Below are 27,862 nucleotides of genomic sequence, written 5' to 3' on the forward strand. Positions count from 1 at the left end.
GGTCTGTTGTGCGGGTGCACGATCAGGAGCGGCGGCGGGTGTAGCGTTCTGCGGACCGCGGGAGCCTCGCTGGTGGTGCTGCTAGCGGCCATGTCGTGGAAGAAACCCAGGTGAGGCGGAGGGGGTGGTGGCGGACGCTGGGACGTGCCGGTGCTGACCCACTTAGCGGCGTGCACCTCCTGCACTGGGCCGCTTCGCACCCCTTTCCGCGAGCGGCGGTCGCAGTGAACTGAAGTGGCTGGGGGAGAGACTGCGTCTCCGCCACCCTGTGCTTGTTCTGGTTGATGTGCGATGAGTGCCGGGGCGTTCCTGCAGCTTCCTCCTTCTGACAGGGCTCCCGGAGAGGGGTTCCCCTGGGCGGCGGCAAAATGGCTTGTGGTAAACCCCGGCTGGCACGTCTGCAATTAGCACAGCAAAGCCTCTTAAACGTTGTGCCTGAGGAAATGGAATGCCGATTGAGCAGTAACTTTAGATATCATTTGCAAAAGAAACCAAAGTTTGCTATGCCAAGCTCTGAGTAGTTAGTGCATGGTATCTAGTTATTTAAGTTGGCAGTACTCTTCAATTAATCCAGCAATACAGAAGCATAGATTTGCGATCCACCGAAGGTCACAACTGTTGTGTATCAGCTGAAACTTGTATTGAGATTTTATTGTTAAAGTACTCGTGTTAAAAGCAGTTGTTAGTATGTCAGTCTTCACTCAAGCACACATTAAATGCGTAGGTAGATACCTTTCCATCTCTCCACATTAAGTAACTTGAGCCACTAGGTGTATCTGATCAGCAGAAGGGAAGCCTGGCTAGCAGAAGTTTGTATTTGAAATACATAGTGTAATTACCTGGCCTGCATTGGAGCAGCTAGTTATCTCTGAAGTTATTATAAAGCAATAATACATGTCAGGTTGTGAAAGTGAGCTTAATAAATATGTGGAGTTGTTTTAGCATTTCAGTTTTTGTGGCTATAAGCCACACATACAGAGTTAAGCAGTTACAAATAGGTTTTAAGCCTGTGAGGGAAGCTAGGGTGGAATGCACAGGTGCCATAGTTTGGTAACTTAAGTTGCCAGCTCTTTATTGTAACTGGCTTAAACTAATCTATTTGGCAGACATTTTCTTCCAATACAAAATTTTCTTTTTTATTTTTTTTTTGGTCATGTTTCCGGGTAAAAATTACGTGAGTAAAGTTGTAAAACTTGGAGTTTATAGGTAGTATATAAAGGTGTAAAATAGATTACAAGGAAATAACTCCTCTGTTGTTATTGCTATTAAAGTTATTGTCAAATATTTCACACTTTGTCTTTCTGCAGAGATGGTGCTGGAGGATGCTCTCAATATAACATCTACAGAGAAGAGGGAAACTGTTCCCATTTCTCCTCTTCTGACTTTTCCACCAGTCTTGGGTTGGAAGGCTTCTCTGTAAGTGACACATCTGGAACAGAGGAGGACACAGACTCAGCTGTCTTGTATGGAACTTTGCGAGGAAGTGTTGTTGGATTACGGTACTACACAGGGATTGTAAGTGCATGATAAATTATAAAGCAGAATAAAAAGTTGTGAGCTTCAGAAAAAAAAATAATTAAATTTTAATAATTTGTGGAACTTTTGACTAAGTATAATTACGATAGATATTTTCTTCTAACTTGCTGTTTTCAACATTATTCACAGGAAATACTTAATCTAAAACATTCTGATTCAAAATGTAATTAAGGTAGCAAGCTTTCAAATTTGGTTTTATTTGGTAGCTCTCCTCATCCACATAAGGGAAATTAAAGTGATTGAACACAGGAAGTTAGATAGGTCTTTGAACTGCTTACACTGTCAGAAAGGGATGTTTATTCCCTTATGAAATGTGGTAGGAGTTGAAGGAAATTCTTGCTCTCAGGGTTACTTTTGAAATTGCTGTTAACTTCTTGGTAGCTCTTCTGTAATGCTTTTTATATTTTGAGTAAGTGGTAGCTTGACTGACTGAACAGAATACTATACCAAATTAATCTTTAATCTTTATGATATTGAAGGCAATGTGTGATAGACATTTCTGCAGATAATTTGCAACTAAGTGTGTTTGTTTTGCTTTGTTAGGTTAATAACAATGAAATGGTTGCACTTCAGAGAGAGCCCAATAATCCTTATGATAAAAATGCAGTGAAAGTGAATAATGTGAATGGAGACCAGGTAGGCCATATAAAAAAAGAACTAGCAGCAGCATTGGCAGGTATTATGGACAACAGACTAGCATTAATTGAAGGGTAAGTGTGAAGATTATGATGTTGGTTCTATGAATAATAGAAATGTTTTTGATTGCTACACTAGCAAATTCTGAGAACTGTAAGAGTTCTCTTTTGACTCGCATGGCAGCTCTTTATAATGTGGAATCAGAAAAGTTTGGGTTGGAAGGAACCTTAAAGATCATCTACTTCCAACCCCCCTGCCATGGCCAGGGGCACCTTCCACTAGACCGGGTTGCTCAAAGCCCCGTCCAACCTGGCCTTGAACACTGCCAGGGATGGGGCAGCCACAACTTCTCTGAGCAACCTGTTCCAGTGTCTCACCACCCTCATCATGAAGAACTCCCTCATATCTAATCTAAATCTACTCTCTTTCAGCTTCAAGCCATTCCCCTTTGCCCTGCCACTACAGGCCCTTGTTAAAAGCCCCTCTCCAGATTTCTTGTAGTCCCCTTTAGGTACTTGAATGCTGCTCTAAGGTCTCCCTGGAGCCTTTTCTTCTCCAGGTTGAACAATCCTAGCTCTCTTAGCCTGTCCTCGTAGGAGAGGTGCTCCAGTCCTTTGATCATGTTTGGGACCTCCTCTGGACTGGCTCTTAACAGATCTGTGTTATTCTTATGTTTGGGGTCCCAGAGCTGAATGCAGTACTCCAGGTGGGCTCTCATGAGAGCAGAGGAATACTTACTAAAGTTTTGTGTTTTCAGACTCTTTACTCTTTTGTTGAACTACATGTATACAGTTCATTCTTTTCTGTATGTGATAAAATGTAGAGACATTAGAGCAAATTCCTTAGTGATTGTTGTGGAACTCGTACATTAACTGCATGTGGTGGTTTGTATTAAAGGCTCATGGAGTATGAGAACTAACACCTATCTGGAACATCTTGCTGAAGAAATAACAAGTTTTTTAGGGAAAAATCAAACGCTAAAAAAATTACTGTTGTGGTTTTTTTTTCCTGCATTTTATCAGGGTTGTCCCTTACGGAGCAAAAAATGCCTTTACCATGCCTGTACAAATGAGCTTTTGGGGAAGAGAAGAAAACAAGGAAGCAGTGCTAGATCAGCTAAAAAGACACGGATTTAAATTGGCTCCTCCTCTGAAAGGCAAGTGTTGAAGGTTTAGGTTTGAGTTGTTTCTTTTTTCCTTTTAAAATATTCAGCTTGAACTTGTCCCTGGTTGGAAGAAATGTTTGAGGGCTTAATTCTTGTCATTATCTTGTCATTCACAAAATGATTTTTTTAACTTAGTTGGGGAATAATACAGACCCCACAGCTATTGATTTCAAACTTTATAGGACACAAAAGTTTACTTCTTATATTTTATGTTACCTGCCAGCAGCTGGAGAGACAGTTGAGCAACCTCAGAAACATACTTGATTCCTTAAGTTCTTTAAAAATCCATAATGATTCCCTGAATTTCTCTATATTGTTTTGGTTTGTGTTTTTAAAAGAAAACCCGGTCAGTCCCTTTCATAGGGAGAGGTTTTCAGGGACACTGCTGCCTTTTAGAAAAGTGCTAGGGCATGAATGCTACTTGTGAGGTGTGAGCAAATAGAGATGAGATGTCTCTAAACAAATGAGCTTAGCAGACATGATGCTTTGCAGAGCCAGCCTTGCACAAAAAGCACCTGTGCTTCTGGAACTAAGCTTTGTTGAAGCAGTGGTAGTCAGGATAAGGATGTGAGCAGAAATAAATGCCTGGTGAGTAATAGATCTTATTTGATGTATGCTTAGAGTTCAGTTTTTATCTTACAGGTTGCATTGCACATAGTTAATTGAAAAAGAGTTTGTAATAAAAAAAAAAAAAAGGATTTTGCATTATCAGTTGTTGTAATGTCACCAAGTCAAATTTCACATAACACAATAATTTTTAAGAAACATGGTTGCCATCTTGAAGGATCCAAACCTGTAGCTCATTGCCTGTGAGTCTTACAAAGCTTTGTAGAAAGTTTGGCCCAGTGAAAGTAAAGAGTAAATTGAGGCTAAGAGAAAGTGAAAGATTCTGTTTTATAGCCTACAATCTGATCAGCATTGTTACTTAGAAGCCAGTGAAGTTTGAGATTGGGAAGTCATTGTATTGTTGTGTTTCAAAATACTGTCCTTTTAATGGCACATAGGTTCAGAATGTGATTTTGCATCAAAGTGGATTTCTGGGAGAGCTGGTCCTAGTTACAGTGCTCCAGTTCATGCTGCTGTGCAGTTGACACCTGAACAGGTTTGCATTTCATATCTGAATACCTGGAAGTTGAAATTTAAACACTGGGGGCCTTTAATTTTTCATTAACAGAGCAGTTCTTGTGAAGTGAAAGTCTGTTGTCTCCCCCCCCCCCCCCACTTTTGTGAGCCACCAGTCTGGTTTGAAGTCATCTTGAACTTTTGAACTTTTTTCCTACTGTGTGAGGAGACATTTAAGCTGTGACAGCCTTGAGTCCCATGTGATTTTTGGAAAGCTTTAGTTGTTCAGTAATTTACTTTTTACATTGTTGAGGTGGTGTCTCTGTCCTAATGCTTTACCACATAACAGGTATGTTCCCAAGTGAAAATAAAATCAGATTTCCAGGCTTTATCTTCAGATAGGTCCAGGGTGATGTGTGAAGGGTTGGGTGGTAGTTTATTTTTGGTTTTGCTTTTTGTTTGCTCTTTCAAATTAGAGTGAAGTATTACTTTAATGAGTGTTGTACAAGGATGCAAATATATTTAGGCATCCCTTTTTTAAGTTCTTGCTTGTTTTGGCATGTGAATGTCTTGGAAAAAACTGGACTTCATTTTTATGTAGCAGTAGCTAACATATTCCAGCAAATCAGGTCTAAAGTGAGGCCTCGCTATAGATCCATCTATATATCTAGACCTATCTATACTGATTACCATATGACAAATAATTTAGTAGTCATTGATTGTTAGTGAGATTATTTTTAATTGCAATAATTTCAATTTCATTTTTTGTTTTCATTTATGCAGCTTAAAAGTGAATTTGACAAATTGTTTGAAGATCTGAAGGAAGATGATAAAACTTGTGAACTGGAAGGAGCAGAGGTATTTCTTAAGCTAGAAACCATTTTATATAAAAATATAAGTACTTAAACATCTTGATGCATGTTTAGCGTTGCCTGGATACAGGAGATGCTTGAATCAGAGTGGGGGAAATAGTAGACACAGAGGACTTCATAAAAATTTTTTTGTTCCAAAAACTAAATGTCATACTTAATATGTGAATAGTACATAATATATCTCTAATTTGCAGGCTGTTGCCACACTCTTGCTTCCCCATCAGAAGCAGGCTTTAGCTTGGATGGTTTCACGTGAGAACAGTAGTGATCTGCCACCATTTTGGGAAGAGAGAAGTAACTTCTACTATAATACACTTACAAATTTTGCAGAAAAGAAGCGGCCTAAAAATGTTCTTGGAGGAATACTGGCTGATGATATGGGACTGGTAATACTTATGAAGCTTGTTTTGGTTTTTGTTTGTTTTTGCTTTGTTTGGGGGGGGGCGGAGTCTAAATACAGAACATGTGCATGTGTTTCTTGATTGGTTGGGCATTTGGTTCATTCTGTGGAAGATACGATGTTCTTTTCTGTTATGCAGGGTAAAACACTTACTACTATTGCATTGATTCTCACAAATTTTCAAGATGGCAAGCCTCTTCCTGTTCAAAAGATCTCAAGTGATAAGTTTTATGAGGTGAGATGAAAGCATTGATATAGTTAATACAAAAACCCCTGTGCCTAGTAACTTTCTGTATGGTGAACTTTGTATGTGTTTTGTAGAAAATGAATGTTACTTAAGTACATTAAGAGAAAGAATAGGGTAGATTAATTGAAGGGAGGTGGACTATGCTACTTCAGGGTGTATAACTGAGCTGTATACTGTGTTATCTTAGGAGTATAGTATCCTTGAAAGAAGAATAAGGAGGAATAAATGCTTCTCAGTGTTAAGTTTTATAACTTCTGAAGTTTCTTATAAATTTGTCTAAAAGGCAAATTGTGACTGTGCAAATAGACCTTTTTTTTTTTTTTTTTTTTTTCCCTGGGGTTATGCATGTGTAGTTCCTGTGGGGTTTTGAGGAAGTGCCTGTAACAACTAAAATAGCAAGCAGGGGGCCTTGGTGTAAAGCAGATAAATAAATAAATACATCTTTTGGCTTCTATTTTTGCCAAATACTTGAAATGAAGTGAGGAGGGGAAACTACAGTAAGTGAGCTAACACCAGTGTGCAAACTCTTCTTGGGTAGTTCAGTTCAAGTGCTTTTTGTTTTTATTAAGACATGATTTTGAAGACAGTGAAGTAAATGAAAGGCTAGGATTAGGTCTTTATTATGCAATATTATCTGACAGTGCTAATGCTGGGAGTTGTGTTTCTTATAAATACAGCTTTTTCAGCACCTTTAAGTGACTGACTGACTTGCCACTGAGTGAGCCTTTCATGATTCAGAGCAATAATTAATCACTGATCAGATTAGTGTAATAATGTTATTGGCATTTTTCCAGTTGCTACATTAAAGAATAAAAGTTTCCATTCCTCAATAGGAATCTGGTACTAACAGCATGAACAGCGTTGGACGCAGACTATGTAAAGGTGACAGCAAACTATCAAAAGTCCAGTAATGTTCTCATGATAATTAATGTTATGATCTGGAGTACTCTTAGTCTGTGGTCAGTGCTAATCTTCACAAACTCTTCACAATCTAAGTATCTCAGAGAGGTATTTGAAACATACCTTTAAAGATGTTTCAGTTGACATATGAAAAGATGAGTGCCTTGTGAGAAAGTTGAACCCTGCCAGGAAAGTTACCACATTCCAGAAATGGATTCAGAGTTCCTTTTGCTTTCCTTTCTACTTCCTCATAGGTAAAACAGAAGCACTTATGCATCTGTTAAAATCTTGTTTGTTTAAAAATTAGTAGCTAATTGCAATTAACTTCTGTATCAAGGGTTGGTTTTTTTTCATATATATATATATATTTTTAAGTAATGAGCGAGTGACAAGTATTTAGAAGGATTTTGTCACACCTGTAGCTTTCAGGTTGTATCAGGAGAATGTACAGATATATATGAAAAATTGTAATTGCTGTTAGTAAGTTTTGTAGCTCCTCATGCTCTTGAAAATGATGAAAGAAATGTATGGGTCTTGAAGTTTTTTTGCAGTTCCTCCCTGTCCTGTGAAGGAATTTTAATATAGATGCCTTAACTGATAGCACAAGAATCATAAAATGATCAAGGACCTTAAGCTCATCTAGTTCCAACCTCCCTGCCATGGCCAGGGGAACCTTCCGCCAGACCAGGTTGCTCAAGGCCCTGTCCAACCTGGCCTGGAACACTGCCAGGGATTGAGCATTCCCAGCTTCCTTGAGCAGCCTCTTCCAGTGCTTCACCAATCTCACAGTAAAGAAATGTGAAAGCAAGATAAATGAAAGGAACCGATAAGGAGAGAACACAGTATGAAGTGCCTCTGGTGAAAGTTATTTTTATCAGTACTCTGGAAAGGAGGAAAAGCAGATTTCCATGAGGTCAATATGAGTGTTTCCAGAAAAAGCAGAACCTTTACCAAATTGAAGAACCTAATAGCATCCAAGTTTTTGTTTTGTTTTGTTCCAGAGCATTAAGCATTTTAATGAGTTACTGTTTACAGCAGTAAGAGGAGAGCTTATTGCTCTATTATTTAATATGAAAAAAGTGATAACATCTTCCAAACCTGTACTACACCCTGCCTCCCATTTCTCGTTCTGTTACACATTAAATCGGTATCTGTTTATTGAGTCTTTGCAGGGTTTGCCATCTTCAGGACTGTATTAAATCTGTATTAAAGTTTAAATCTGGAATCAACCATGAATTCACTTGCCTGAGTTATACCAAAACTCTTTGTGCAAGCACTGGTGCCTTCAGTTTTGATAGCAGCTCTGTCAATATGTTTTCTTTTTTGCATTTGTTTCTGATCTGCAGAGTTCAGAGGTGATGTTTTGTTCACTACCTGATAAAGATTTTAAGAAAACAAACAAAAACCTGCCAAAAACCCCAAACCAAAACAACTCCCTTGTGACAGCCCTAACACCCTGGACATCTGTGATGTTACCACTTTTTTCTTTTAATGTTGCAATTGTTAATTTAGCTTTTGGCAATGTAGAAATTGGTAAGGTCAAACCTGACTAATTAATGGTTGTTATTAATTAGTAAGGTCATTTAGCATTTAAGACTTCTATGAAGAACTTTACTGTTAACAGTGCAATGCTTATATTTGTGTTTTTCTTCTTTGACAGTTTGTTTTTGACCACTTACAAGCACAGTACATGTTTTATGACTTCATAAATATTTAAGATTGTTTAAAGAGTATTTCTATTTTTCATTTTTGATCACAGTATCAGTAGCACTTGTCCCTTGCAGAACTAAGGTTTTAAAAGAAGTTCACACTTGATTAAGTTGTTTTATGTTAAAGTTGGTTTGATAATTGAGCTTAAGACTATGTATATTTTTCATAAATACCATTTACTTTATAAAGACTCTAGCAATGTGATGGACCCTGGTGTTTCTAGCATAAAAAAGTTGGAAACTGCTCCTCTGAAGTACTCAAGTTGTCTTCCAAAAAGGTAGATTATTGGAATAATATTTTTGTTGGTTTGATATGTATATTTTGAGTAAACATAAAGTGATATGTGGTTAATACTAACCTTAGCCTAAAATGTGTTCCTGTGTTCTCCTCAGCTTTCAGTGTAGTATAGTATAGTGTAGTTCTGCTTACATTTATCATTAAGTGTTCTGTATCTGTGTTGCACTTTGAAATATATTAAAAAAGCATTTACTTATTCAGCCAGGGTTGTGTGACTGCTTGCTTGCATGTCTCCTTCACTAGTAAAGGTGTCTAGTATCATCAGTGTGTGGCATGCTAAAAAAGAGGCTGTGAAGTAAATCTTTCTTCTAGTATTAATTGGGTTTTTAGGTGTTTAGAAATACTTTGCAGGCATGCTTCTGACAGGAACAGCCCTGGCCTGATGAAGTTGTGAAACTTAATAACATGTTTGAGCCTTCCCACCACACTAGCCTCTTACAATTGCGGTGAACTTCGGTGATAATCTGTACCACGTTTTATGAGCATCATTCACCCTGCAGCTCTGTGTTCTGTGCTTTCCTTTTTCAAATCCTTAGAATCAGTGAATTTTCAAATCATAGTGATATCTTGTTTGCAATATAAACTTCATCTGCTTAATGTGCTTGAGATTTAATGTGTAAATTTGAGAAGAAGTAGAGTTGTGGGGTTTCTTTCTATTTTTATTTTTTTTTTTCCCTAATGATTATACCTTAGTGATAAAGCCAAGAAACCCAGATATTCAGGAAATAGTGACTTGGGAGAATCTGAAGATTTGCTACTGCAACAAACCAAAAGTAAGTTGCAAGGAATTTCTTTTTTTATTAGTTGGTTACTGTGACATCTGGTGTCTGTCTTCCTGAAGCCAACCCAAAAAGGAATTCTAATTAACTGGAAGAGGAATTAACTAAACTTGGGGGTTTTATGCTTTTTTTTTTTTTTTTTTTTTTTTTTGTGTTTTGCTCAACCAGAACTTTTAAGCAGAAAATTTTAGACATTGCTGAACAGGAAAGCAGTATTTTAGTTTCAAGTGTTGTGTTCTGTTTCCTTAGCTAAAGGAGAGGTGGTGTAACAAGCTATAAGGGTAAAACAGATGGTGAAAAACACAATTAAGATTTCTAGAGTTTGACATAGACCTGTTGTCAGGGCACTAGGGTTGGAAAAACAAAAAAACATTTTTGTTTTGTGGGTTATTTTTTTGTTTGTTGATTTTTTTTTTTTTTTTTGGCGATAAATACCTGAAATTTGGTCTTGAAGAGGCAAGAACACACGTCATTTGTTGAACTAAGTATGCATGGAAAAAAGGGGCTAATGACACTCTGGAGGAAGCAGTTAAGTTTAGGTTTAATATACTGAGTGAAACCTATGCTAAGGTAAACAACTGATAAACTGCATTCCTCTGAAGACTCATAACCTGAAAAAGATGTATAGGATACTATATTTCTGCACATATGCCTCTCAAAATTCAAGGAATATCTGGATCATGCTGTTAGCCGTATGGTTCAGTTTTAGCTAGTCCTGCAAGGAGCGGGGAGCTGGACTTGATGATCCTTATGGGTCCCTTCCAACTCAAGATATTGTACATTACCATGTAGGAAATATTCTACATTATTGCATAGGAAAGGAGAAGTAATCTGGATAACGGGCTTGATGAAACATGTCATAAAAATAAATGCACATGTATGTTCCGCATGGTGTGAAAAATCTGTATGTGTTGGGCTTTGCAGCAACTTCCTTTGTTATCCAAGAAGATCCAGGCTTTGCATCTGTTCTTCTACCTCCATCTACTTTAAAAAGACGAACAAAGAGAAAAGGTAATGAAGGAATAAAAATAATAGTGTTTTGTAGGTTGTTTTTCTAAGCATAAGTATTATGCATATGTGACTTAATAAATGAAACTTATGTCTTTGTAAATAGCTTTGGTGCTGCAGGTGAAGTAATTTAGAAAGGACTTACAGAGAACCATAAGTTTGTTGAACTTGTACTTTGCTTTAGTGAGCTGTTACGCCACTACATATGACTTCTGTTTTCTCAGGTACCACTAGCATTCAGTCAGCTGAGAAGAAATATTCTGGTGATGGCCCCAGAGCAACGCTGATTGTGTGTCCACTGTCTGTCTTAAGCAACTGGATTGTAAGTGCTAAGCCTCCTAAGTATGTGTATGTGATGAGTGTTGATTATTATGCAGTAGAAGTAGTACTCCCTATAGTCTCTCATGCTAGGTCATGGTTTTCCTTTTTTATGAAACAGCTGCTTTCACGAGAGAGGTTTATTTGATCGAAATTTTAAAAATGGAGTCTCATTGTAATGAGAGTGCTGTTCCATGAGTAGCGAGCTCATGTTCCATTCCCTGGTTTTGACTAGGCAGATTCACTTTGGCAGTTTTGGAACTTAGGTGATTTTAGAATCATAGAATAGTTAGGGATGGAAAGGACCTTAAGATCATCTAGTTCCAACCCCCCTGCCATGGGCAGGGACACCTCACACTAAACCATATCACCCAAGGCCTCGTCCAACCTAGTCTTGAACACTGCCAGGGATGGAGCATTCGCAACCTCCTTGGGCAACCTATTCTAATGCCTCACCACCCTAACAGGAAAGAATTTCTTCCTTATATCCAATCTAAACTTCCCCTGTGTAAGTTTTAACCCATTACCGCTTCTCCTATCACTACAGTCTGTAACGAAGAGTCCCTCTACAGCATCCCTATAGGCCCCCTTCAGATACTGGAAGGCTGCTATGAGGTCTCCACACAGTCTTCTCTTCTTCAGGCTGAACAGCCCCAACTTTCTCAGCCTATCTTCATATGGGAGGTGCTCTGGTCCCCTCATCATCCTCGTGGCCCTCCTCTGGACTTGTTCCAACAGTTCCATGTCCTTTTTATGTTGAGGACACCAGAACTGCACACAATACTCCAAGTGAGGTCTCACAAGAGCAGAGTAGAGGGGCAGGATCACCTCCTTTGACTTGCGGGTCTTTTGATGCAGCCCAGGATACGGTTGGCTTTCTGGGCTGCAAGCGCACACTGAAGCTGGCTCATGTTCATTTTCTCATCAACCAGCACCCCCAAGTCCTTCTCCACGAGGCTGCTCTGAATCTCTTTCTTTGCCCAGCCTGTAGCTGTGCCTGGGATTGCTCCGACCCAGCTGCAGGACCTTGCAGTTGCATGGTTAAACTTCATGAGGTTGGCATCAGCCCACCTCACAAGCATGTTGAGGTCCCTCTGGATGGCATTCCTTCCCTCCAGCGTATCAACTGAACCACACAGCTTGGTGTCATCAGCAGACTTGCTGAGGGCGCACTCAATCCCACTGTCCATGTCAGTGACAAAGATGTTAAACAAGACCGGTCCCAACACCGACCCTGAGGGACACCACTCATTACTGGTCTCCAGCCGGACATTGAGCCATTATTTTTAACTTCTTAAACCAGATGAAGAAGGTGGAAGAGATGGGTCCTTCTTGCATGCTCAGAAAAAAATACTATTGTACTTTATTGATAATGCATGTGACATTAGAGGTGTTTGATTATTGGCACACTGTTCATGATACGTTGGAGTAGGTCTGCTAGGGTGAACAGGTTGAAGGGCCCTTCTGAAGCTCTGTCTCTGCACTGGTCAATGTTTGTGGTGTTTTCATGACATTTTGAATACAGATATTAAGGGGATCTCTTTAACTTTCAAGTTGTGTTTTATCTGGAAGGTTTTGCTGTCTGTGGTTAGAACATTAGTAAGAAAAGGAAACAATCTTAGATTGTAGGAAAAACACTAAAATAATGTAATTGAGAAACATCAAATAACGTAAAATAAATAAATACTCTTTTCATCAATTCAAAATGAAATCAGTATTTAAAAAAAAAACTTGAGAATCTGGTGCTTCAAAAATTAAAATTTTTGGGTTTTTTTTTGTCTTTTTTTTTTTAATTTTCAAGATTAGCGTATTCTGAGCACTTCACAGTACAAATGTAGGGAATATATAAACATTGGTGTTAAAATGAATACTTTAACAATTGTGTTGTCATTAATCCAGTAAGGTTTTGAAAGAATGAACAAAGAGAAGGTGAAGGTAGAAAGTGAAAAAGAAACTTAAAAGCTCTTCCATTACAATTTGGGAGGAACAGGGGGTTTGAAGTGCATATACCATCCAGATGTGAATTAATAGTGTGCAAAAAGTAGAGCTAGAGTTAATGGAATGTGATACTGTATCTATTACTGATGACTGAGGTGACTACTTCTAGTCCCTCTTTTCACCTTGGGGGAGTAGTAAAAAGGAACCCAGATTCAAATGGCTTTTGTTTATATAACGTGGCTGTAGAATGTCACAGAGCTAGAGGAAGTGTTTTTTAGCTAAGGCAACTTTAAAAAAATATTATGCTAACAATCATGTAGCTTAACAAAGTGTCTTTTGTGTGACTTCTGTCAACTCTTCTTTCAGGACCAGTTTGAACAACACATCCACCAAGATTTTCATGTCAATATTTATATTTATTACGGTTCTGACCGTAGCAGAGACCCATCATTTCTTTCAGAACAAGACATTGTACTGACAACATACAACATCTTGGCTACTGATTACGGAGTAAGTAAATAAGAAAAAGTGTTCTTTGAAGACTCCTCACTGTTCAGGACTTCCAGTGTTCGGGCTAATGATGGCAGTATATTCAAGTACTATTCTTGCAGGTAATGAAAAGGTTATAGTTGTAGTTTTGCTTTACATACTTTTGTACCGGTTTGCTGTGATAGCCAAGACAGGGGTTTATATTTTTATTAATTTCTTTCTTTTTATTTTATTTTAATTTTATCTTTTATTTTTATTTCTTTTTTATTTTTTATTTTTTTAATTTTTTTAATTTATTTCATCTGTAGAGAAAACTATTTGTCTGCAATTATGATAACTTAAGACACTTTTTAAGGATAGAAAAAAATGGCAAGTATGTAAATCTTCCCAAATCTCAGTGGTGTGAGGCTCCCCTTTCTGCCCTTTGCCTATTACATTCAAAGAATATGGAACATATGAAAGCATAGTTCCATAGTTTTTGTTGATGTGGGCTGCTGCAGCCAGGTAGCTCATTGCATGAGATGTATTTGTAAACTCATGATTTTATAGAAATTCTAGCCTTTTTAAATGCCTGAAGATTTACATCTTTAACATTAGTTCTGTGATACATTTTCTGTATCTCTCTGTCTTTGAAGCCTTTCTTTTCAGGCTGAGCTGATTTTTGCTGTAGGTAATTCCTCATTCTAAGTATGAGAAGACTGGTAACATTTTCCAGGAATCATTAAATCTGAAAGGAGGAATGCCTCATTCTTAGTTTTACACTTCTGTACTGATAAATAAACAAGGTGCGCATAAATATCCTCCAATATTAATTGCGGAATCGTTACATTAATAGCCTGCTTAATCCAAGTTGTGAAAAAGTATTTTAATTTTAGTGGAAGATTAAAAAAATACTGTGTTTCAGATGAGAGGTGACAGCCCTTTACACAAAGTCATGTGGCTGAGAATTGTGTTGGATGAGGGACACACTATACGGAATCCAAATGCTCAGCAAACTAAAGCTGCCTTAAACCTAGATGGACACAGAAGATGGGTACTTACAGGTAAAATATTTGATACCAGAGGAAATGCAGTGCAGATTGTCTTAGTATAACACCATCTTGTGTTTTCTGCTTGGTGTTTCCACTTTGGATTTTTCTGGAAGATGTCTGGGTTAATGTCTGTCTGCTTCAGATTCATTTGGAATGTTTTTGAGCTTGCATTTTAACAGCGATTTAGGTGTGTCTTTAAGTTTTTTCATTTTGTTTGCTTGGTTTATGTGGGTGTTGGGTTTTTGTTTTGTTGGTTTTTTTTTTTTTTTTTTTTTTCACTTAGACAAATTTTGAAGTAACTTTTGATATACAGGTTTGGTAGAAGTGCAAGGAAGAAGGGACCTATTTACAATCTGGCATGTTACGTCAGTTTAAAAGTTCACACTTTTATGTATTTACTGGGACCTCAGTAGCTTTTGAAATGTAATAGTCATCCTAAAAACTGCCAGGGACCATGCCAGTATATATGATCCTTAAGTGTAACTTAAAGTATATCATGATTGTGATTGCTACTGGTGAAGCCAAAATGGAAAAATTAACAGCCAAGTCTCCTAGAGATCTGCGATTTTCTCACTCATGTATGTGTTTTGTGATAGTTCAATTAAAAAAGACATGTTATACTTAATGACATGTCAGCCTAGTTATAAGAGACCTCATCCATGGTGTATGGTTTGAAGAAAGCACTAAATTGTCACTTTGACTAAAGTTTGTGTTTTGTACTTTCTTTGAGGTTTTGCAATCTTTTGTTTTCTGTTTAGGCACTCCTATTCAGAATTCTGTAAAGGATTTGTGGTCACTTATTTCCTTTTTAAAACTGAAGCCTTTTACTGATCGAGAGTGGTGGCACAGAACAATTCAACGTCCAGTCACAATGGGAGCTCCAGGAGGACTTGGGTACGAAGTGTTCCCAAAGGGTTTATTAAAGAGTATGACTAGCAGTGCTTGGGCAGTGTGACTAATCGGTGTTTCACGCTTGAAATGCAGTTGGTATCAGTTCTCATTTCAACTTTGTAGTTCTAATTAATATTAAATGATTGAAATTATTTTATATTTCAGATTAATGAATTATATTGTACTGTTAGTCTTGGATTTTGTACAGAACATGTATTTATCAATAAACTAGAAAAAAGTGAAAATGAAACAACTCCAGCTAGGTAATGTGTCATTGATATATACCTTTTTAGGCGTTTACAGTCTCTGATTAGGAGTATTACCCTTAGAAGAACTAAAACAAGTAAGGTTAAAGGAAAACCTGTTTTGGAGTTACCAGAACGAAAAGTACTCATTCAGTATGTTACACTCACAGAGGAAGAGAGACAAATCTATCAGTCGGTGAAGAAGGAGGGCAAAGCTGCTATTAGCAGGTAAGTAGAAGGCTTTCTTAATTCTGAAGGTTGGATTTTGATACCACAAACTTAGTGTTTTGGAAGTTTTGATTATGTTAGCTCTTATTAGCAAAGTGTATCAATTTGTATGCTGTAAACTAAAAATTGCAAATGAGTGTAGCATCTGTTCAGCTCTGAAGAGTAAAGTAGAGACTATTGCAGAGCTATGTATCAGAAAGAGATACTGGCTATGTAAAGAATGGCCTTAAATTTTTTGTGACCATGTGTTAGTATTTCTTCTACGTCGAACATGTTACTGGTAGCCTTTTGTACCTTGTTCAGAAGAGGATTTGAGAAAATTATATTCAAACAGGGAAGTGAAAATTTAGAATATCATTCTAGTAGTTACACTTCATCACTTGATGTCATCTGTTACTTCAGGCTGTAGCATTTCACACTAACAGTAAAATTTATGTTTAGACTTTTCAGTGAAGGGGCTGTACTAGCTCACTATGCTGACATCCTTGGTGTCCTCCTGAGATTGAGGCAGCTTTGTTGTCATCCTCGTCTGTGTATAAATACATCTTCGTGTAGTTTTTCAGCTGGTGAGTAAATGCTTTTGGTTCCTGTGTTTTTAAAAGGAGGACTTGCACTTCATATTCAAGAACAGAAACACATTTGTTTGTTTTCCAAGCTTTCTAGCTTCAGCCTTCCTCTTTTCAGCTTGAATTATTGAACTTTTAGCTTTGTTACCTTTATCTTTTTCATACCGTATGTTTGATAAGTGGGTACCCTAGCACATACTCAAATATGAGCAAAGAGGTCCTCTACAGAGCCAAAATGCACAAGGCTTGTTAAAGAGCAGTGTATCTGTTATAATAATTTACAGAAGTGCTTTTACAGTAAATTTTTTTCTTTGCCTCAGGAGAGGAGATGTAGAGGAGCTTTCAGGAATGCCTTGTAGATTTGTAGCTTTTGTCAGCTCTGACTTTGTTATGGCTGTAAGAAAGGGTGAAAGAAAAGCAACATTTTACTTTTGATAAGCCAGAACTGTACAGCTGCATAGTGTTAAAAACTATGCATTTTTTTTCAGAAGCAAGTATAGTCTGCTTGAAATACTCTAAATTTGACAATTCTTAAATTTGATATTTTTAAAAATCCTGTTTTGAGATGATATTGGTTATAGGCATAGTTTTTCAGGAAACTGAAAGACTGAGATATGGTCAGAATCTTGCTTAGAAGGTTATAATTTATCTTCCTGAAAAATACAGGGTGGAGAAGTGATTGGATAATTGTTCAACAATTATTTAGAATTTAATTAGTAACTAGTATGATTTGAATTTCTTAAAAAATGAAATAAACCAATCTTAACCATAAATAATGTCAACTCTGTAGCAATGTTAACTACCTGAACAGCTGCCATATGAAAATTGCTTGTTCCCTTTAGGCGTTGTGTTGCATATGTACTTACCACTGTCGAGTTTCTTAGAATTCTAATTATCATTTTTCCAAGTAAGATTACTGTTCATGTGATTTGAAATTGTAGGTTAGATTTTTCTGTAGTACTGGCCAGTTTGTGGTTTTATACATGGTAGGCTATATCCTCATTGTGTATAAACTGTCCTAGTTACGTTTTGATTAATACAACTGTTTGATGTATGCCACCTCAGTGTTTCCTGTATAAAAATCTCTGTTTCTAAGTATCTTTCTATATTTGCAGATAGTAAAACTCCTGAAGAACTGCGTGAGGTATTAGTGAGCAAAATGAAGCTGGTTCTGAGCTCTGGTTCAGATGAAGAATGTGCAGTTTGTTTGGAATCGCTGACTCTTCCTGTGATAACACGCTGTGCACATGTGTTTTGTAGGCCGTGTATTTTTGAAGTCATTAGAAGTGAGCAGGTTGGTTGTTCTATGGTTGCAGTTAATTGTAATGGCTATTTGAAAGTGATGAACTGATATCACCAGAAGGACATCTAGCTATTGTTCCTTTAAATCATACATGAACAGTGTAAACCTAGGTATTAGCAGAGTTACAAAAACTTGTCCTAAAGTCAAGCTATTGAGAGTGGCTTTCAAAATGAACAGTTTTAAGGTTCACCATTATTTTCAAAGACCTTTTCCCCAGTTTTCACCTTACTTTGCCCCTGAGGTAAAAATGATGGCAACTAGTGCTGCATTATGTTCCTTCATATGGCTCGATGCCTCTTTACTGCCTTTATGTGGTGTGATACATGTGTATTTTGTTGTGCTTGAAAGAGACCGAAGTTGTGTACTGGAAGTTGACTGTTGAAGTAAAATCATGTCTATTCTCCTTATTCCAAGCTGATAACCTTCTGCTGTGAAAGAGCTGCCTTGCTAGAGGGCATCTTTATGGCCCTTCACTGGACTGTCTCCAGAATAAGCTTGCGCATGAGGGTCTTTTGATTGGATTGTTTTGTTTTGTTTTGTTGTGGTTTTTTTTTTGTTTTTTAAACATAGTATGTCTTTTTCTTGTGTGCTTCTAAGCTATACTTTTTCTTCTTGTTTGCCTTTTCCTTTCTAGGGCAATCTGATAGTGCAGTAATCTCGCCATCGGTATCCAGTGCTGCAGCACTTCCTTTCTGGAATTGTACTCAGCCACAGTAGAGCTGCAAGTGACAGGCTAACTCTAGGTGGTGTTCTCTATTGGAGGTGGCAGGGGACAAATTAGTCCCCACTTGTGCGTAATTAGTCAACCCAACAAGACAAAGTTAGGAAGTGTTACTCTACCTGGCATGCCGTTTGACTTTGTTTCGTTGCCAGACATGCAAGGTTCTGATGCAGTTATCCTAGTTGAAAGTCTCTGAGAATTTTGAGGGGAAAGTAGTTATGTGAAATTGTTCTCTGCAGAACAGAGGTTTTGTTCCAGTGCAGAGGTTCTTGGTATGTCTGTAATAGAGTCAGTGCCCCTACTTAGCCTTCATGTGTAGTTAGGCATGCAGAGAAATAAATCAGGTTATGATGTGATGGAACCTGGATTACCTGACTGTACAGTCAAGTTATTTACTATGCTTTGACTGGAAGGCATCTTGGAATCTGCAGAACTAGACCTTTGTCCAATCCCACATTGTTCCGTAGATTGCTTGCATAGTAGTGAAATAGTAGGTACTGCTCCTGAACTATCATGAGTTTCTAAAGCAGTGAGTAAGCTTTTCTTATGTTCAGAATGCTTCCTAATTTAAATCAGTTTCCAAGGAAGGTTTTGCAGCTTCCAGCTAAAACACTGACAGACATCTAAATTCCAGAGTTGGGGAATTCGCTTTTTTGACATAGTAAGTATCTGTGCTAGTGCTGCATCTCAGTTGGGTAGTTCCTGTGCCTGACTGGTTACAGTGCAACTCTCTCCTAGTAAATAGCTCGGGGAAAGTACTTACCACCTTCAAAACAAAGCAACCACCTTAAAGCATGAGTTCAAACAGGATTCTGCTAGGCAATATGCCTCTGGTTTCCATTAGTAATACAAGTGAGAATATTAAGCCATTAGTGAGGCGTGGGGTGTGAAGCTGCCAGCCCAAAACTGCTGAGTGACAAGTTTAGCCTTTCATTGGTTACAAACTTGGATAACATTTTATCTTTCTAACGTTAACCTAAGAATATATTCTGAAATTGGAAAAACTTTCTTAGTAGTTAACAGCTTGAAAGTTAACACCTTAATTTCAGTCTTTCATTCAGTTTAGCTTCAGAAGTCCCAATGAAGCTGTAAAATCTCTACAGTATTGTTTTTATTTTCCTAGTTGTTGATAGCAGGACAGTTTTTTCACTCTTACATACTTTCACTGCAAGTCTTACATATTTGTATTGGCGTTGTTTAGTTGCATTTTGGGTTTTTGTGTTGGCTTTGACTAGTACTAAATTGGAGAAGGGATGCAAAAAGATGTGTATAGCAAACTGAGAAGTCTCTGTGAGCACTGTTAGGATTTTTTTTTTTCAGATTTATTAGAATTCATTTTTTTTGTTATTGGAGGATTTTTTTGGGTTGCTGGCAAATGGGGAATGGTTCATTTGTGACTACATTTTGGAAACTTCAGGTTCATTTGTGTTGAGATTCTGTCTCTTCAAAGGTTATCTTTTCTTGCTGCAATAAATTCATGTATGCAGACTATGACCACCAGCCTCTTTAACTGGCTAGAAGTTCATTCCAGATTTGCAGCTTCCAGTATTCATCTGCTTTGTGAGGTCTGCTTTGCAGCCTGCTTAAAGATGCCTTGGTTCTGTGGCCAGATTACTATATAAACCGAGTTAGCTAATTTTAAAAGGTTGCTGTTAGGCAAAAGCTTTTTATGCTTGTTATTTTTGCTCTGCAAGGTTCGATATTTGCACAGTGCACACAGTCTTTGTTAAATTTTGTGAGTAGTCTCATGGAAGTGCTATTGCATAAATTGTGAACTCTGCCTTATCTAGGGTATACTTCAGAGAAAAAAAAAACAAACCTTGGTGTTAAATTATGCCTCATTTCTCATCTGTGTTAAGGAAGAAGAAAAGATACTTTGTGTCTGGCCCTGACAAAGCGTATTTCATCAGACTGCAATTATTTCTGTGCAGTCTTTGAAGAAAAAGGGTTAACAAGATCTTTCTTAGCTGCAAAGAATGACTTGTCTTTGAAAGAGGGCTTATTTTTTCTGATATTTTAGTCTTCTCCCCACAGTCCAAATATTTGATTGCTTTTAAATATTTAGCTGCTTATTTCGCCTATAAATATGGCCAGAAAGACAACCACTTTTGAGGAAGATTGAGTGCTTTTAAAACATGTAATATTTGTGTCACCTGATGCTCTCAGAAATGTTTGCTATTGTCATGTCAGAAATGACAAAGCAGTTGTGTTACAAATGAATCCTTGAGGACTTTTTTTTTGTATTAATACCAGTAATTTCCTGAAAGGTACTTCTAAAAGTTGATCTTTAGCACTCTAAATAATTTGGTTTAACTTGATTTGATTTAAACAGGGGAAGTTTAGATTGGACATAAGGAGGAAATTCTTTCCTGTTAGGGTGGTGAGGCACTGGAATAGGTTGCCCAGGGAGGTTGTGAATGCTCCATCCCTGGCAGTGTTCAAGACTAGGTTGGACGAGGCCTTGGGTGATATGGTTTAGTGTGAGGTGTCCCTGCCCATGGCAGGGGGGTTGGAACTAGATGATCTTAAGGTCCTTTCCATCCCTAACTATTTTATGATTCTATTCTATGATTTAATGTGTTTCTTCTAATGTCATTTGGGCTTTTTTTGTAGCCAAATGCCAAATGCCCTCTCTGTAGGAGTGAGCTTCGAGCAGAGCACTTGGTGGAATGTCCCCTGGAAGGGGAAGTAGATTCAAGTAATGAAAAGAAGTCTGACCAGGAGTGGATATCGAGTTCAAAGGTACATTTCATAGTGTTTTACTTAGCTTTGTTACGGGTTTGTAGAGCACTCTCTAGAATATTTATGTAAATACACTGAACATACTTTACATATGCATAACCTTATTATTTGAAAATCTTCATAGACTAGTTGGCACAGGAGAAAATATGTAATAAAATCTCATCACAAACTTTGCAGCAGGGAAACGAGAAAAGGAGCACCAGCTGGAATTTGATAACAGTCATTGTGCTGTACAGAGATGCATACTAATTATGTGAGACTTTCAATAAAAAAAGCTATTGCTTTGCATTTTGTTTCTAAGGTTTCTGTGGGTATAGAACTACTATAGAGTAGAGATTATTTAGCTCTTAATTTACTTTTAGAAACTAAAAAGCTGCATCAGTCCTTTCTTAAAGCTTGTCTAAAGAATATGCATTTTGCTCTAGAGGGCAAAATTAAATGGGCATCATATGTTCAATATAACATGTCAGATAAACTAGTGAGATTTTTATTTTGGTTTGCAGACTGGTTTCTCAAGGTCTGTCACATTTTTTGCCCCACCTTCATTGTGCATTCACTGCAAGAAATTAAATCTTTCTGCTTGTACTTTGACCTGTTTGTTTTGAGATTGATTTTTCTGAAACATTTTTTAAAATTTTTTAAAAATTTTTATTCTTGCAAAACTTGGCTATAAATTTATTCTCTAAAAATTTTTCTGTGGAGGCCTGAGACCTAATTTAGGACTTTGTGCTCTGAAATAAATTTATTTATTTATTTATAAATTTTTATACTTTACCTGGTGCAGTTACTTGCCTTCTTTAGTTAGTGGTTCTTTGCCTCATCATAGCTAAACCTTACATGAGAAAACTGGCAATGTTCTTTTGCCTCAGATCCAATTCAGTGTTCTTTTTGTTCTCATGGTGGTCTCAGGAGTGCTTCTGGTGCCTCCTTGTTCTCTGTCATACCTAGCTAAGGGTATTGCATAATTTGTTTGCCTGAATATTCCCAGGGAAAGCCTTTCTTGCTTCTTGATTAGTGCTAAGTAGAACACTTGCCCCAGGGCTGTACCTTTCTTAAGCCTTACTTTTCAGAATTCCAGTACTCTGTTCCTCCATTTTTTTTAATTTTTTTTTTTTTTTTTCCTTCATATGTCCTGGAGGCAGGGACCTTACTGACCCCTGACAAGGAGAAGTATGTCTGGAGAATGGGTTTGTGAATCCTCCCCCAAAGCACCATCAATCACCATTAAAAGTGCTCAACCCTTATGTTTCTTTGAAAGCTAAGACACCCACACCCCCCCTGAATTTAAGATTAATTTAAAAGGTATTGCTGAGCAGTTACTTCTTAGTTGAAACTCATCGAAGCACCTATAGGAGAAGGATCTAACCAAGTCAGAATAAGCTACATAAGTCTTTATTTGATTTCAGATAAATGCTCTCATGCATGCTTTGATAGAACTACGGAGGGATGATCCAACTGCTAAATGTCTAGTTGTTTCTCAGTTTACAACTTTCCTGTCACTGATAGAAAATCCCTTGAAGTAAGTAGAACTACTGTCATTTTTAATAAACACATTTTTTTAGTGTTTTAGAAAATTTCTCAAAATTATTTCAATATAGTGGTTGGAATTTTGATTATTTTTTCCCCCCCCTGTTGTTACAGAAAATGGATTGGTAAATTGAACATTTTTACTTTCTCTTCAGAGAATCAGGGTTTACCTTTGCTCGTTTGGATGGGTCAATGGCACAGAAGAAAAGAGTAGAAGCAATTCAGTGTTTTCAAAGCAGCCAAGGAGGATCCCCAACTGTAATGCTTTTGTCTCTGAAAGCAGGTGGAGTTGGATTAAATCTGACAGCAGCTTCCCGAGTGTTTTTAATGGATCCTGTGAGTAACAGGTTGTTAATAATGATCTGGTTTACATCTAGGTGAACCTCTTTTTGGTGCTTTCCTAGGAGTACAATGAAAGGCCTTCTGAGAATGAATGATACTGATGAGTACCTGTTAAAGGGCAAATAGTGGTTTTCTTAATTTGTTTCCCTGGCACGTTTTTTATTTTAACACAGTATTTTTGTGCTGTTATTTACTGTGAATAGAAAGAATATTAGTAGCATTGTTAACAAAGTGCTGTGACACAGTGTAGCGTTTGATATCTATTCCTTCTCTATTTATTTCTCTTTCTGTCTGACACTTCTGAATGTATTTTTCTGTTTGTTCTGTTTAATAACTTCAAAAGCCATAAAGTGAAAATTCAGGAACAGTGTAATTTTTTTTTTTTCCTGTGGTACAGTGTAATGCTTCTCTGCTCTGGTCTCTTCTGTTATTTTTGTGCATTTATTTAAAAAATACAGGTATTAGTCTGAGGTTACTTTTTGTAGTTGTAGGAGACCGAGAAAGATGGTGATACCTAAATTTAGGACATTTTTTTCCTTTCGTTAAAGTGCTTGGGAATGCAGAATTGTTTGTAAGGAATAAAAATGTAAATTACATTTCTTGATAGCAAAATAGTGTTCTTAAATTGGTTTGTGTCTTTTTGTGTCATTGTACAACTGAATTTCCCTGTTCAGTCTGTACTCCTCTCCCTGATGTCCTGTTTTTTTTAGCAGCTGGAAACGGAGACAAATTCTGCAGTTGGTGCACTTCAAAACAAACCAAAGTAAATTAAAATAATAGTGTAACTCTGTACTTGGGTATCTGGTTATACCAGTAATAAAGTACTAGATTGAACTTCAGGTTAGTGATAACAACAGCATAAAGACAAAAGCTATTTACTTAATAAACTAAAGGAATTAAATATGAGTTAGAATAGGGAGCAGTTGCCTTGGAAAAGGTTTCTTATGAATTATAATACATCTTCACAAGTACTGTCTTTGTATGTGTTTCATTCAATAGTTCAGTTGGAAGGGACCTTCAGCACCGCACCACCATCTAGTCCAACTGTTTGGTTGTTTTTTTTTTAAAGAATTCTCTGAATAAGAAAACTTGTGGGAAGTCCAAGAGAATTTCAGTTTTCTGTGAAGATAATGAGGTGTTATGCATACACTGTCCTGCAGCAAGCAGTTGTAAGAAAATAACTTAAGCATTGTTGACACTGACTCATCTACAGTATATAGTTACATCTCACAAACCACTACCAAATATAATTGGAGCCTTTATACACTGATACTGTTGAACAACTCCTCATCCTGCTGGTAACCATCTTGTAATGGTAGCCACCCCATGTGGCAGTGGTTGACTATTTACATTTGATGAAGGGGCAGTGGGACCACATGACCTTTATGGTCTCATGTTTGAATGTTCAGTGCTGAATGAGATGCGGTCATGCATTAGCATTCTTTGAAACGAATGAGTGGCAATAAGAGGATTTAAGAAGAGGAAAAACCTCTGGAGCTAGTGGAAAAAAACAGTTTTTCTACTCAAATTCTGTGGATTTGTTGTAGAACTGTAGCTTAGAGGTCTGCTGACGGGTGTTGTGTGACAGTGCTAGGGAGCAGCATTTACCCAACCACAGAGTATGCCCCTCCCCCCACTTTTTTACAGTGTTTGTTTAAATACACTCGTATCTGCTGAATTCTCACCTTTAGGAAGAAGTACAAACCTGTAATCTGAGAGTACCGCAAGTATACAAGTTTCTCTGAGGCTCGATTTTTTTTTTTTTTTTTTTTTTTTTTTAATATATTTTCCCATGTAAAATACAGTATTCTTTGTATGAGGATACTGCAGAAAGGCACAGAGCTATTTCAGTTCAGTTTTCCTTTGAACTGATGAGAGAAGAAGAGTGAGAGTAGTACACTTTGGTCCTACTTGATTACACCAAAGATAGAATGGAACATGCTTGTGCATGATTGGGCTAGCTCTTTCCTCAAGACATCATCTTCCTACAGTCAGATTAGTATTGCAACAGTTTGCTCTACATAGCCAGGAATGTTCATCTTGCAGTGACAGATACATCATTTGTTGTATTTCTGCTCACTGTCTTATATTGGAGAAGCAAGACTTGTTTGGCTTCTGTCTTGCAGCTTGATGTCTTAAGTGGGTTTAGGCATCAGAGGTTCTTAGAATCTAAATAATCTTCTTTTGTACTAGTCCTAGGGCTTTTCTTTCCCCCATTCTGTAGAAAGGAGTTGTTAAGAAGAGTTCCTAGGTAACTTTCAGTATGTGGGAGACAGGGCAAGGTGAGCCCATTGCATGAGACTTGCTTATCACAGGCAGAATACGATTACATTTTAGCTAGATTTAAATACCTGTTGTGTGACAATGAGTAGCATTATACCTTTAAATAGAAAAAACACCCTGGAAAAATGCAGAGCAAACCTGGCATTTCCCAAATCCTTATATTTAGTGTTATATTCTAAGCATAAGTAGGAAAAGCTACACAATTATCTTGTGTTCTGCAAGTTCCTTGTTTTAACTACCTTCATGATTATTGCATGTACTAATGGAAGCATACATGGCCTTCCTTTTTTAATGACAAGGGGACTTGGTCTACTGATGAATTAACTGCCTGTGTTCAGCTGGTTTAGGTTTTGTTACCAGGAAAAGAGAACTGAGGCAGTTAGTATATACAGTGTTTATTTCAGAAATAAAATTATAACAAGATTGTTTTGATGTCTCCTAGACTCCTGACAAACCTAGTTTTTAAAGCATTTGCCCATTTACAAGTTCCTCCTTGTTATGAATATATAACCAGAAGTTCTCAAAGCTTTATTTATATTGGGATACTTAAGTGAGAAATCAGGTTGTGCGTAATTAATCTGCAGGCAGTATTTGTACAAGAGATGGTGGTACTTCCATCATCATCAGATAACTTCCTCGTGATCCTGTGTGCATTTTATTATGTATTTTGACCAGTAGTTATTTAACTTGTTCATTACTGCGATTGATAGGCTTGGAATCCTGCTGCAGAAGACCAATGTTTTGACAGATGTCACAGGCTGGGTCAGAAGCATAATGTTGTTATAACTAAGGTGAGTTGAGAGATGATCTGTTGGACCAGTGTTCTGATTATGAATAAATAAATAATTTTCCAGAAAGCTTTGTTGTGTTTTTAGAAGAATTGTGACATCATAATCTCACCAGTAAACTCAAAAGTTGTGATTTTTGAAGTGTGGGCTTTGGATTGTAAGATTATATTAAATGTAAGCTACTTCCTGTGAAATAATAACTTTAGAAATCAGATGTCCCTGTTGTGAGCTATTTGGAGTGATATATATGGGGTAGTATTGCTGCTGCCTGGCCTGGCTGTTAGCTTATTGTCTTGAAAGTATGTAGAATGCTTTTGCTTTTGTCATAGCAGCTCGTTCGGCTGCAAAAGAGCAGCTGGTATGTCTCATTAATACCTGGTCACAAAAAACATTACTTGGGAAATTGAAGACTGGTTCTCTTCTCATATAAGTAGCAAATAAGAGATAAATATTCTTCCGATTAAGTATTAAAAAAAAGGTGTGTGGGTGTGTGTTTAAAATGCAAAACATTCTCTGTCTACACTATAACTCTTCCCTTTTGTGTTTGCTTCACAAAGTAGTAACAAAATATAAGTGTGCTTTAGGCTCACTCGGCTATTTTTTCCCCTGAAGTACCTAAATGTCCCATCCTAAACATTTAATTAAACACCCCCCCCCCCAAAAAAAAACAAACAACAAAAAACCAAACAACAAACCCCAACATTTCAGTGGGGCCTTTTTTTGTATTTCAGTTCATTGTGAAGGATTCAGTGGAAGAAAATATGCTGAAAATTCAGAACAAGAAGAGGGAACTTGCAGCAGGAGCCTTTGCTACCAAAAAGCCTTCAGCAAGTGAAATAAAACAAACCAAAATTAAGGAAATTAAGGCTCTAATCGATTTATAGCTTGAAAATGTGGTAAAATAATATATTTAATATTGCTCTTCAAGTTGCTCTCTTGTTAACTTCTAATTTTGCTGTCTTTGTTGTCAAAACATAAATGCTTCACATAAACTACAAAATCTAATTTTCTCCTAAATGTTAAGTTTAGAAATGTACAAACTTGTTTTGTATTCCTGAAATCTTTCCAGTGTTCACTCCTTTGAAATGTTGACTATTATGTACAGCACTTAAGAACACATAAAAATCCATGAAACAGAAATGTGTATTCATGCATTCTAATTTGCAAGAATTTCATATCTTTTTAGAGGTAACTAAAGGGTTTGTCCTTCAGATAAAACCCTTAAGAAATGAATTAACTTCATGTTTCAATCTTGGTGTGTTCCTGATACCCAAACAGATCATCTGGATTGTTTGTTTCAGAATAGGTGGTCACTGACCACTTCAGAAGGAATTCTTTTGTTCAAAGATGGTAGTTAATTCAAAATTCTAAAATATTCTAAATGATACAAAGGTGCAGCAGGGGGTTCCTCTGTTGATTACTTTTCAGGGGATAGTGAAAATGAAATACTTAAAATTTGTAAAACTTTCATATTTTACTTCCCTTAAGCAGAACTCCACTTATTTTTGTAAAAATAAAGGTTTTATGATTGAATGAAATGCTAGAATCATAGGCTTGTATTGATAACGTGATTTCTTTTAGTTTCTGTAGACACTTTGAACAGTAAAACTGTGCTATATGCAAAGTAGAATACAACCCACTGACTTGCCAATGAATCAGTTAGTCCTTGCAGAATAAATTAATAACTGCCAGCTTTCTAACAGTTTTCTTGCACTGTTAAGTGTTTTTTCAGTCCCATATATATGTCTTAATGGAATGCTAATCTGCATGCATCTTGATTTATATAGGAAGCTACTCATATTCATGTACTGCAAAGTATTAAGTAGCACTGGAAAATC

At 37.1% G+C, this 27,862-nt stretch overlaps 1 protein-coding gene across 4 annotated transcripts; it reads left to right on the plus strand.

Moving 5' to 3' along the window:
• Positions 1-51: 51 nt before the first annotated feature.
• HLTF (helicase like transcription factor) lies at positions 52-27,719 on the plus strand. 4 transcript variants are annotated; one of them, XM_057421849.1, is made up of 24 exons: positions 52-110; positions 1,308-1,515; positions 2,080-2,246; positions 3,195-3,328; positions 4,342-4,439; positions 5,183-5,257; positions 5,466-5,657; positions 5,811-5,906; positions 6,752-6,800; positions 8,718-8,805; positions 9,519-9,598; positions 10,529-10,615; positions 10,837-10,934; positions 13,235-13,378; positions 14,262-14,400; positions 15,147-15,282; positions 15,573-15,752; positions 16,194-16,318; positions 17,434-17,612; positions 20,956-21,084; positions 22,491-22,603; positions 22,767-22,947; positions 25,947-26,027; positions 26,756-27,719. In XM_057421849.1, the coding sequence occupies exons 1-24, from the start codon at positions 91-93 to the stop codon at positions 26,906-26,908; spliced, it is 2,952 nt and encodes a 983-aa protein (XP_057277832.1). In that variant the 5' UTR covers positions 52-90; the 3' UTR covers positions 26,909-27,719. The 4 variants fall into 4 exon arrangements, with proteins under 4 accessions (XP_057277832.1, XP_057277834.1, XP_057277835.1 ...); XM_057421851.1 differs by having other exon boundaries at positions 16,203-16,318; XM_057421852.1 differs by having other exon boundaries at positions 16,254-16,318.
• The last annotated feature ends 143 nt before the right edge of the window (positions 27,720-27,862 follow it).

This window comes from Pezoporus wallicus, unplaced genomic scaffold (assembly GCF_028554395.1).
Source record: "Pezoporus wallicus isolate ANWC-B61680 ecotype Strahan unplaced genomic scaffold, APGP_CSIRO_Pwel_v1 scaffold_7402, whole genome shotgun sequence".
NCBI classification, from domain to species: Eukaryota; Metazoa; Chordata; class Aves; order Psittaciformes; family Psittacidae; genus Pezoporus; species Pezoporus wallicus.

What these genes read in the sequence shown, in the direction of transcription:
- HLTF (XM_057421849.1), top strand. Translation starts at nt 91, where the DNA reads ATGTCGTGGAAGAAACCCAG. An exon ending in TACGGTACTACACAGGGATT is followed by an intron (nt 1,516 to 2,079) that starts GTAAGTGCATGA and finishes TTGCTTTGTTAG; the next exon opens with GTTAATAACAATGAAATGGT. An exon ending in TTCGTGTAGTTTTTCAGCTG is followed by an intron (nt 16,319 to 17,433) that starts GTGAGTAAATGC and finishes CTATATTTGCAG; the next exon opens with ATAGTAAAACTCCTGAAGAA.